This window comes from Malaclemys terrapin, chromosome 1 (assembly GCF_027887155.1).
Source record: "Malaclemys terrapin pileata isolate rMalTer1 chromosome 1, rMalTer1.hap1, whole genome shotgun sequence".
In the NCBI taxonomy this organism is placed as follows: Eukaryota; Metazoa; Chordata; order Testudines; family Emydidae; genus Malaclemys; species Malaclemys terrapin.
The window spans coordinates 131,257,134-131,269,612 of NC_071505.1; the positions used below are offsets into that span (position 1 = coordinate 131,257,134).

Here is a 12,479-nt window from a genome sequence, read left to right on the forward strand (position 1 = left end):
CTCTATGCTGTTGAGTAACCTCTATATGCTGGAAGCAGTTTAGTGGAGTATGTGTAGCTATGTAAATTTAACGTGCATTCAAAAATCAACCAGAAGAGGGGGAAGTTGCATGCATTGAATTAGTGACACTGGTACTTTGAGTAAAATTAAGTTAATAGTTAATACATGTTTTTATTTTTTTATAAAATGTAAAAACTAAAGATTCCCTATAACAATACAAATTCTGTGTTTTTTCCATGGCAAACAGATTTCTAGGATAATAAAGCTAAAAAGCTGTGATATAGCCTACAGGCCCCTCTACACTGTAATTCCTACAAGTTTGGGGAAGCCAGATGTGGTGTTCCCTGACACAATTAATAAACAGTTTCATACTGCAGTGAAAACAAGACCAATGCAGACTAAGATGTTACACTTTCAAAAGCAACTAAGCGACCAAGGAGCCCAAGTGTCCCATTTACTTTCAATGAGACTTGGCTTTTAAGTGCCCAAGTCACTTTTCAAAATAGGACTTAGGCTCCTAAGTCATATAGTCTCTTTTGTAAATTTTAGCCAAGACCTTTTATTGCCCAATTCTGTAGCAGCTTTCATGGTTCATTCTCAACTACATGAGAGAACATCAGCTCCCCAACAAAGATTTTTCTTGTAGGGGCCCTTAAACAACAGTGATTAAGCTCTGTTGTTTCTATAATTGGGACATGGTTTTAAATTGCTAATGGATACAAGTTAGTTTTGAACCTAGTCTCCAGTAGCCTTTTTTTGTGTTGTTTATATGGAAATACTAACTTTCCCATAGTGATTCCTAGGGAGCTAGTTCCTACACTGTAGATCTGGAATGTTATGCTTGAGAATAGGGGGGAAGAGAGGATTTTGATTTTCTTTGAAGAGTACAACCTGCTTTCATGCTTCTGTTCTTAGTAATATGAGATAATTTAGGAGGTCAGCTACACTGACAACTTTATTGAGGCAATAATATCACTATGCAAGAGGACAGTATTGTGGATTTTTTGTTCTTTTGAAAATCTATCCACAAAATTCCCAGTGCATGGTGATTTCCATAGTCATTTCACTTATTTTCAGTCATTTTTTGAATTTTGCAATCATTTTTACAAGATGCTGCATTACTCCATTCTTGCAATTTTTCTTTTTGCTTCTGATGTGGTATTTGCAAAATTGTAGTGATAAAAATGGTCCTCAAATGCACACCCAAACACACACATGCTTTTCTTCTAAATGGAAGAAGGTGGGAAATGCATAAAATAGCCAGTTTTCCTACTTTTCATGTTTGCATCTCATTTCAATTATTATTTTTAAGCTAAAATTGGAAGCAAGATCTAATTTTGTACAGTTTGAACAACATATTGGGCTTGTAAAGTTGCATGACAGCTCTCAGCAGACATCAAGTTAAGCATCATTTAGGAATCAATGTGAGAAATTACTATCACTCTGTGAATATCCAAGAATAGATAGTCTGCATTTTGGAAGTCAAATCCTCCTGTCTTTTGTTTTCACTTTTTATAGTGCTATTGGAGGAGTTCTCATTCTCAGTTGTTCTTAGCCAGATGTGGACACCTGCAAACACAATATATGAGTCAGAGGTGTCAGATTTGGCATTTACATTCATCTTGACAAGTGGGAGACCCTAGTTCATAAGCAACAGAATGGCTCTAACCCTAGCCAGTGGCAGACATTTTATTATGCTATGTGCTAGGAATTCAGTACTGTGCTTGAGCTTGGTGCAAAATTTGGAGTCATCTTTACGAAGCATGATACAGTAGAACCGTGCTTATCTGAGTTTTGCTAAGTCACACACTTCATAATCTGTACAAAAATTGTTGGTCTTGCTCCACTTCTAACCAAATATTTAACAGCAGATATTCTGTTGAGGTTTCATATTACTGAGACTTCATTGTTTTCACCAAATGTACTGTAGAATATTTACTGTACTATGAAGCGTTATCCAAATTAAACTACAATTAATCTCATGTTAAGGCACTAGGCTGGGATGGGAAGGATCTAGGGTCCGTTCCCAGCTCTGCCATAGACTTATCTACATGATCTTGGGCAAGTGATTCAGTCTCTTTGTGCTTCACTTTTCCCAGCTATAAAGTAGGGATAAAACTCCCTGTACCCTACCCTTTAACTGTCGTGTCTATGGAGACTGTACATTTTTTGAGGCAGAGGCTGGCTCTTAAAATATGTAGAGTGCTTAGCACAATGGGGCCCTAGTCTCAAGCAAGGTCTCTAGGCACTGTTCTGACACAAATATATAATCATCATAATTGATTAAATAAATGAAAAAAAAGGCTGTGATGCATTACCCTTGCTTTTTCATGTTGTATATTCCCTCTCTTGTTAATTAGCAACATTCAGTAACTCACTGTGGCCCTGATCCAAAGTCCTTTGATGACTGTGGAAAGACTCCAAATGACCTCCAGGGACTTTGGATCAGGACCTCTGGGTCTACTAGTTACCAATGTGAATTTGCAACGGCCTGCTGGGTGACCTTGGGCAAGTCACTTCCCCACGCTCTGCCTCAGTTTCCCCATATAAAATGGGGATGATGATACTGACCTCCTTTATAAAGTGCTTTGAGATCTACTGATTACAAGTGTTATATAAGAACTAAGTATTATTACTGTAGTCAGTACAACAAAAGGGTTTAAGCATTATCTAGAAACCCTTAATAATCTCATAACGATAAACATAACTAGCATGGTGGCATGACTGATTGCTAAAAACATACAACACCCCGCCCCCCCAAATCATCCTACGTGTTTTATTCTCCTCTCACATTCACAGGTGTAGCTCCACTGAAATCAATGAAGTTACACCTGTGTAAAACTGGTGAGCTAAGAGAATTAGGCACTTCTGCATTATAGATCAGGGGTCCCCAAACTTTGAGACGAGGGCCATATTAGATTTTTGAAGGGGCTTCGCGGGCCAAAGCAACTGTGAAAGAAATTAAATATATGCAAAATAATTAAAAAACGACACTATTCTACCGTGTCAGTGTTGCATTAAATTCTAAATCAGGTATAGAAGTTAATCGATGCAGGTACTATGAAATCACACAAAATATTTGTCAATACATTAAAAATCATTTCACTTTTTTTTATTTTATTTCTAAAAACTCACACATTTGTATCACACAAATACTGTTTGGTTCTATTAGTGATGTAGTTAAAATTTAACCATTATGAAATTGTTAATTTCCATCTTCTTTATTCCATTTATTGGAGATGTAATTAAGCATCTGGTTTGTATTTTTACTCTAAGGCAGGGGTCCGGGCCTGATCGGCTGCAGTAGCAACTCTCCCCTAAATTGGCTCCCCTTTTGGAGGGACACTGGCTCCCAGAGGCACTCACCCCTCTGCACAGCTCAGCTCAGCTGAGTCCCTGCGCTGCTGCCGGCAGTCTGTTCAGCGTGCCTGCTCAGCTGCGTGCAGCCTGCCTGCCTGTTTGCTTCTCCCTCTACCTGCTTTGCTGAAGCAATGACTCTCCCCTAAGTTGGCTCCCCTTCTGGGGGGACACTGGCTCCCAGAGGCACTCACCCCTCTGCACAGCTCAGCTGTGCTGCTGCCCTGTGTGAGCTGCTGCCGGCGGCCCCTCCTTCTGCCTGCTCCTGCCTACTCAGCTGTTGCTTCTCCCCTGTTGGTTGGAGGGCTGGATAAATGGAAGCCCCAGGCGGATCCGGCCTGCGGGCTGCAGTTTGGAGACCCCTGTTATAGATGCATAGGAGCAGGCTCCAGGGCTGTGTACAGCTGGCAGTAAGGAGAAAAGACAGAGAAGGAATGAGCAAGAAGGAGAAAAGTAAAAAAATAATAATAATAATAATATTTCCTGCCTCCTTTTTTCTAACGTCTGCGTTTTTATATGAGATTAGCAGTGCAGTTCAATTATTACAGTAGCAGTGAGGCATGATGATCCCAAACCATGAACTTGACCAGATTTCTCCTTTTTCTGACCAGCTACTCTCAGTGCACAGTGAAAAGGTGGCTCTGCTCCTATTCTGCGGCATGAAAAGAGGTTGGCTGGCCTCTTACTATGTGTGGCCTGTGGTAGGCCAGATAGTCTGAAGCCCATCTATCTCCTAGTTTGGTTTGACCGCCACACTAGAATTGACCAGGGGCAGTCTTGCCCAATGGCATCCCTCAGAGTATTGTTCTGTCAGACTATGAGGTAATGTCTCAAATTGCTGGGTCAGATAAAATACCATTAAGAATGAAATGCATTTAAGAACAGGGAGACTTCTTTGGACAGGGATGGTATTATACTTAAGTAATACAATCTGAACAGAAACCATTGGCAGGCTGAATTACAGGCCTGGTTTCTTGGTCCACAAACTTGGTCACTAGAGTAAACAGAGTAAACACATGTCCTCTGGCATCAGTTGGATATTAAATCTACTACTATTTTGGCTTCCTATGAGGAAAAAGGGACACTATCGCAAATAAAAGAAGGGCCAGTCACATTATGCTTCATATTTAACATATAATGGTCTTGGGAGGATAATAAAAGTGTTTTTGTAAAAGGATATGCTGAGCAGAGCAGGATATCCACAATCAAACACTAACAGCATTATGAAATATTCCAGCACACTCTGCCCAGCCCTCCTCTTGTAATAAGGGAGTTCAGGAAAGCACGTATTTCTACATGCAGTCTGTAACTGAAGGGATAACCTATCCATACGGATGCATTGTTTTAAAGGTAATGAGTGAGATTCTTACTCCCGCTCTGGCCTATTTACGACAGGTAAAAGGGTCTGAGTGGTGTAAAGTGGCACTAAAAGTCCCATATCCACCTGGGGGAGACTCCCTGAGGATGGGTATGGAGGCAGATGGCTACAGGTTGTTCTTCAGAGGATTCGCTTGCAAACCACAATATAGGGGCCATGCCTGCGGTAGGGCTGCAGCAAAGAGTGCTGCAGAGATTCCAGGCAGTACTATGGCCCATAGGGCAGCCTCGGGAGGCTGTTGTAATTTAAATAGGTCTCCAGGGGTATCTCAGTTACATTGGGGGCTCTGTCCAGCCCTTGCAAGAGTTTGGGATTGGGAGTGTGTGAAGCATAGGAGGTGCAGCATAGGATTTTGCCCCATATCTATTTATTTTCGTAAAGGATCCTGTAGTGGATCCCAAAATTAATTGGTTCACGTAAAACCTCCTTAAAAAATGTGTTCTGAAGTGGATTGATGGATCATTGAGCTCATGTGCCACTGGGGTACACCTACCACAGTTTGGGAACACTGCGTAGGGGGCACAGTGGTAATAGACTTTCTATTTGCTCAGTCACTCTATCCAGTATGGCACTGTTAGAATTATGCAGTAATTTAATCAGGCTGCACTGTGCCTGGGTCTAAAACAGCCATGCAGGGGAGTAAGGCCTACTCTCAACCCCTTGTAGATTTCCTCTCATTGTGGAGTTCAGACACAATGAGAACAAAGGTCAAACATAGCCCACAGAGAGCTAGATGAGTCAATTGGTAGGCCAGGAGTCTGATCCTGACTAAACCATAAGTGAATTTATGCCTGGAGGAATAACACAACCTTCTTTTCACTTTGCTGGATATCACTAGATTTGGGCAAATAATCTGCAGCAAATAATTGACTTGAAACATTCCAATTTGTTTTCTTGCTCTCAGAATATCCAGGAGCAGATGATGATTTTTGCAAATATACCTGTTGTTAGAATTTACTAGACAAATGATTTTCCAGAGTGTTTTGTTTTGATTTTAAAACTCTGGATTGATCTCAAACAGGTCAATGAGAATATTCGGTACACAGTATTTGAAATCTAAACTATGTTGGCTGGTTGAGATCGGTCACATAAGTTGAAAGGTATTGTTTTCATTCACTGACTGGAAGATTGTAACTCTTCAGGTCAGGGAGAGGCCCTGAGGCACCCACTGGTGCTTTGAATGTCTCAGAGAGTGGCAGTAGTTTAGGACCTGCTCCAAAGGCCACTGAAGTCGATGGAAAGTCTCATTAACTTCAGTGGGCTCTGGATTGGGCCCATAGGGAGGGAACAGGTAGTAGCATTATAGACTTTGAGAAAATGTAAAACTTTCCCCCGCTTGGCTATGCAAGCCTTACCCAAGTTGTCATTCCTAGGTAAATTAGGCTACTGTAAGATTTATTGGCTGGGTGAAGCGTTTACATTTAATTTTCTGTCAGCACACTCATACAAAATTATTGTGTGCCCAACCTGTATTGGAGTCTGCTGGGTCAAAAGAGCATTGGGAGCAGTGCAAATTGGCTGCTCAGAAGCAGCCTCATGGTGTTTAGAAGGTTGGTTGGTTTGTTTGTTTGTTTTGATTTGAAACAAGGGGAGCCCAAAACAGCTGCTCTTGGGGTAGGGGCAGCCTGGAGATCTCCAAGGTTTCCAGGGCAGTTGAAGCAGGGTGAGCTTGAGCCTGCGGCTGTGATGTGAGAGGAAAAGTTAAACGCAGATCAGTTAAATGAGGGAAAATAACTAACGAGTCTCTGAAGCAATCTAAGGAATCATTAGAAAAAAACATTGTTAGAAAACTGAGAAAAGTAAAGCAAGAATGAAATGGGAAGGAAATAAGCTGTAATAACAGATAAACTGTAATTAAAGAGAAATAAAGAGAAAGTGAGCTGCAGTGAAAGTAAGAAAATGGTAAGGACTGTAAAACAAAATATTCAGACATCATTTTAAAGTATAAAAGGTGTGAAGTGACAGGAATAGAGAAATTGTCAGAGAGCAAGGGACTGGAAGCCAGAAAGGAACAGAGTGAAAATTGTTCAATCAAGGAGCTGACACATCACATTAAGGAATACGTCTTTATTTGAGCTGGAACTTAAAATAGTCAACGAAGACTGCACAAGAGGATTGCTCAAGATGTAATTAAACATCCTAACAACTTTTCCTTCAGACTTTGGTCTTACAGGGGCTGAAAACTGAGAAACTGAAAAGGGAACATATAACAGTGGGTTTTATGTTCTAGTGCATTGTATTTTCTTATACCAAACTCTGTTAGTTCATGAAATAAATTGTTACCTATAAAGTGAGTTTAATTAAGATAATAGAAGAGAATATACAGTAGAGAACAGTAATAGTTTACAGTAGCTTAGGGTGTGAGCCTAAGTAGTAGTTCCTGCTAAAACAACTATTTCTGATTTACTTGTGATTATTCCCCACTTAACTGATTTCTACTTTACCTCAGCTTGTTGAGATAAAACATGATCTGAGCTCTAGATTACCTGTACTTCTCTTTATTGCACTGATTCAGAATACTCCCCCATTGGGCTTGTTGCACATGTGAGAGACAGTGTTGCCTATTGATCAGGGCCGACGAGAGGGGGTGTGGAAAGCCGGTACAAAGTACTGGGATCTGGAAGGGGGCCTGGGGCCCGGCTTCCCCAGCTCCCCCCACTCTCCCCGTCACCTTACCGGGGCCCAGTGGTCCGGAAGAAGGCCTAGCTTCTTTGGCTTCCCCCCCCCTCATTGGCCCTGTTTAGCTGGTCCACCCTTGCTGGGGGGGCCCGAAAATTTTTTTTCACTGGGGCCCGAATCTGCTCTCAGCGGCCCTGCTAATGATTATATTGTAAGTGTAACTTGTTGTACTTACACATTTACACCAGTCCTGGGACAGAGATGGTCAAGCAGTATGCAGGGAATCTCAACCTGGCATTACTGCCCAGGTCCCAGAAAGCAACTCTGCCTCAAGAATCGACTAATCAGAGACCAAAGCAAAGAGAAAACTCTTCTGTTGCTATTACAGCTCCCTTCCTAAGAGCCTTGCGTAACCCAAAAACTAGCACCATCACCACAGCATGTCTACCCAAGACTGAACACTTGCTTGAACACTAAGAAAAATAATTTGAAAGAAAGACCACCTGGTGATCCCTGCCATAGCGGTTTATATGTATGATAGATCTGATCTCTTGATATCAGTTTTGGATATGGTGGAGAGGTCTTCCTTAAATTTATTGAAATTACATCTTTATGGTTTTTGTACTTCATACCTAAAATCAACTTTCTTTGTTGAGGATATTAAAGTTCTGCTGAAGCATCAGTTATTGATTCCTTGCTCTGGTTCAAACTCAGATAAGCACAGAAGGTAAGTCCTATTCATAGATGACCAGGGCATGAACCTTTTGTGGTGCACAGGCATAGGCGCCGACTTCCCCTCTTTCCCATGGGTGCTCGACCCCCTCCCCCCCCTGCACAATCACAATGAATGCTCTGTCACTCTGCTTGCTGCTACTTCTCTTCCAGTTTTCTTTGTCTCAGTGTATTGTTTCTTTGGGTTTTATGCTCGTTGAGGCAAGAACCTCATCTTTGCAAATAGTGTCTGGCACGCATTTGGCACTATATAAATAATAAACAGTAATAGCTGTCGGTCTTCTGTTCTCTCTCTTGCAGTGTGTGTCGTGGTCGAAAGTGGGACTGCACAGATAATGTATGTGATGCCACCTGCTCAGTTATTGGTACAGCCCATTTCTTGACATTTGATGGACTGAAATATATGTTTCCAGGTGACTGTCAATATGTGTTGGTTCAGGTAAGAATTAAGACTATTGTTCATTATTAGAATGACATGTCAGGTTAAAAAAATACTTTGTTTGTAAGCCATAAACAAAGAAAAAAAAGCCAACATTTAAATGAGTTACTGTAAAACATCCTTCATTGCTAGGCCGGATATATAACAGAGGTGCACAGGACTCAGCAGTGGGTGAGATGGCTTGGAAAAAATAGGAGCACTGACAACTTCATACCTAGTAGTAAATACTCACTATTGGTTTCTGGGAGGCTTCTTTCTCTGAAAGCCCCTTCTCTGATACCCCACCCCACTTTGCTGATATCCCACAAAGTGAATTGCAGGGTCTCTACAAGACTGGCCTTCTCTCAATTAACTACACTCAATCGCAGTGCCTCTAGAATTTAAACTTAATTTGTTCATACTTTCAAGTCACCAGCGTGTGTCAAGCTGATCTAAAACAACTTACTTTCTGGGGGTTCTCTCTCTCTCTCTCTCTCTCTGTGTGTGTGTGTGTGTGTGTGTGTGTGTAAACACACATGTCTAAATCTCTCATTGCTCCAACAAATCAGAGACTTAGATATCTAAGTGGCCTGAAGATTGCAGCTACACATGCAAATAAATGTGGGTGTAAATATGTGACTGCAAAAGCAGAGGGCAATATATGAAAATCTGGCCAAATATTGAATAGATCCATTCTTAAAAGATAACAATACTTTGCATTTCCATAGTACCATCCCTCCATGAATCTCACTGTTTACAAATGTTAATGAACTAAGCCATGCACCTCCATGTGAAGTAGGTTGGTGGTGTTATTCTAACTGTACAGATGGAGAAATGAAGAAAAGAAAGATCTTGTCTGAGACCACAAAGCAAGCCTGTGGCAGACACAAAAATTAGAACCTCAATCATCAGTGTCCAAGCATTATGTTTGAAACACTACATCATGTTTCTTGTATTTACAGAAATAAAAATCCACTTCATAACCCAGATGTGGTTTCATTTTATTTCATTATATGAATTGTGACATCTTGCCTTCTCTTGTGTACATAAAACTGATAAACACTGCACCCATTGTATATCCCTGAGATAGCACAGTTAACATTGCCTCTGAAACCCTTATAGTTAAAGAGCTCTTTACAAAGTATCTGTGCAAATGTTACATGCTGGCCAAGTGTGCCTTTGTCTCCCTCTATGGTCAGGACAAAATGTATGAGTAGTGGAGAAACTAGCAAGCTGACAAATGTCTGAGCAGCCCCACATTGCTGAAAGAGTTCAGCTTTTCAGACTTGCATTTTCCCCAGGTGTTTTTCGGTATGTTTCAAATGTCCCTGTTATTAATGACCCATTGCATTTGTTTCCCTTTAATAGGATTACTGTGAGGATGAGCCTGGAACCTTTCGAGTTCTCATTTCAAATGAGGGATGTGGCTTAACTGGAGAAAAGTGCACTAAAAGGCTTACCATTCTGTTTGACAATGGGGAGATAGAGCTGTTCAATGGAAATGTATGTACTCGTCTGCTTCTCTTCCCTCTTCCTCTACAAATGGTCTGCCAGTATTTCAGGATGGGTTGTAACATGGGGGATGAACCTTCTACTGTTTTGATATTTGAAGAGCCATGTAATAAAATGAACATGCCAGTGACACAGTGTGTGGGGAATGTAAATCCTACATCAGATAATTGTGATGAATTGTTTGGGAGTATATGATACAATTCCACTCGTGGGGCTAAATGTGTTTCTTTGCTTTGCTGTAATGAATCTCTGCAAGTCCTGCCTTGCAGGAGGTAGCACCTATAAAGCAAATTTTAGGTGGGGTTCTGTAACTAGCCATCATGGGCCAGCTAATTAAAGGCATTTTGCTGGTGCCCTTCAGTCCTTTGCCAGGCTGTTAAATGGAGTGCTGCTGCTGTTGCTTCTTTTGAGTGCCTTATTGGAAAATGCTCTATGCAGCCTGGGCCCTCATCATGGATTCTTCATTTGGAGGAGCTACATTCCATTAAACAAAAAGCTGCAAGTGGCACAGAGAAATGACAAGGAGATCATTTCATTTTACTTTGAGTTTGCTTTCTCTTTTTTTGAATGGGGCAGTACCAGACTGTACCTCCCTTGTCTTTCTACATACTTTAAGGTATAAATCTATTTCAAGCATAGCTATTGCAAGAAATGTCTGTCCCTTACCTAGTAAAACTGTGGTTTAATTTAGTCATATGAAGGACCAGGCATGTTGCAGGAGCTGATGCAAATGTCAGCTTCCTTCCCCAGGCTAAAACAAATGTCAGATGGAAAATCCAGATGACTGGATTCCTCTTCCTCCGCCTTCCCTACACACTGTCAAAAAGTGACCAAGAATTGTTCCCACCTTCCACCCCACTCCATGACAGGAAATAACCTTTCCAGAGGGCAGGTTTCAGCTATTTGCCTTGGGCGTTGTAACAGCCAGGAATGTCTCTGTGTTCGTACATTACAGATCTCCAGTGAGTTATAGAGTTACAATTACCCAAACTTCTGAAGTACTGTATTCTGTCCTGGAATCCGGAGTAGATCTTTGCAAAAATGTTCAGAGAGAAACATGAAACCACACAACATTTGTCTTGTTTTGGGTTTAACGCACAAAATCGAACCAGCTTTTCACTTGGTTTAAACCTGCGAACTGTTATGTTCCAGGTTATTGGGAGTGGCTTACATCAAAGCACTGAGTACATAACCTATAACCTTTCTTGATCACATCTCTGTATGGTCCATTCAGACACAAGGATTGCTTGGGGGGATTGTACACAGGACATTTCAGCTCCCAGAGCAGTCCTGTTACTTATTGCAACTAAAGGGAAACCTCCCTTGGGTGTGCACAAGTAACAAGCTGTTCTTGGCACTGGGGTCAGCCACGCGGGCCAGAATTTGCAAGAGGGCTGAGCAATGACAATCAGCACCAGCTTTTTTTAAAAAAAAGCCTACCTTCCATTTAGGCACCTAAATACGTGGGTAGATTTTTAAAAGAACTAAGCATCCAGCAGCAACTTTTGTGAACAGAGAGGGTGCTGGGTTCTTTTGAAAATCTGCCCCCATAAGTATTTCATCTGCATTGCAGATTACCCACACAACACCGACTAAACTCTCAACTCTCAGCTGGGCAAGAAATGTTTTTTTCCTGTCCCATGAAAATTTGTAGATAGCAAAACATTTTCTTGTCATTAATCTGGAAGAAAAATTAAAATCATAAACAATGTTGAGAACCCAAAAATCCTCCTCAAAATTCAGTTTGGGTCAATTGAAATGTATCATTTTGATTTTAACAATTATTTATTATATATAAAAATTACTATAATTAGCTTAGATTGAAAACAAATAGAAAACTGAAAGTTTGTATTTAGCAAATGTCAAAATGCTTCTGTGCTGCATCAGATGTTTGAAGATGTTGTTTTGAAGGCAGCTTCTAGTTTGAAGTGGTCCAAGAACTATGCAAGGTACCTGGGTGTGACTATCCCAGGAGGTGTTAAAATGCTGCATGAGGTCATTTATATTCCTCTTCTGAAACAATTAATATCTGCCACTTCTCAGGGTCAGAAGTTTACTACTTCATGATTTGGGCAAGGAGCCTTCATAAACACAATAAATCTGTGACTGAGGTTAACATTTCAATTCTATTTTGACCAGTTCTGATCCTTGTCTAAATTTTGGAAAGACAAACACAGATTGATTTTGTGATTATTTAGAAGAGAAAATACCCAAATGTGAGCAGAAAAAAACAATTTGTAGAGCAGTAAGGAGATGGGGGATCGCCATTTCCTTAAATGAGGGGCGGGGGAAAGATTGGCTGAGCCAGGTCCAAATTGTAGTGGGCTGGCAAAGACAAAACAGAAGTAGAACAAACACTAGGCAGATTTTGAATGAAAGGATTCCTTTCAGGAAAATTCTGTCCTCCTTCTACTCCACAAATGGATGCCCCTTCTAGCTGTGCATCTATCTAAATCAGGAGTC

The 12,479-nt window shown here is 41.0% G+C and overlaps 1 protein-coding gene across 2 annotated transcripts in view; it reads left to right on the plus strand.

Moving 5' to 3' along the window:
• The window catches only part of VWF (von Willebrand factor), a 248,017-nt gene that overhangs the window by 102,921 nt on the left and 132,617 nt on the right, over positions 1 to 12,479 (plus strand). For both annotated transcript variants that reach the window (XM_054039064.1, XM_054039074.1), the window contains exons 20-21: positions 8,387 to 8,525; positions 9,873 to 10,007. In XM_054039064.1, coding sequence (XP_053895039.1) covers positions 8,387 to 8,525; positions 9,873 to 10,007 — 274 coding nt within the window. The remainder of the gene's footprint in view (positions 1 to 8,386; positions 8,526 to 9,872; positions 10,008 to 12,479) is intronic.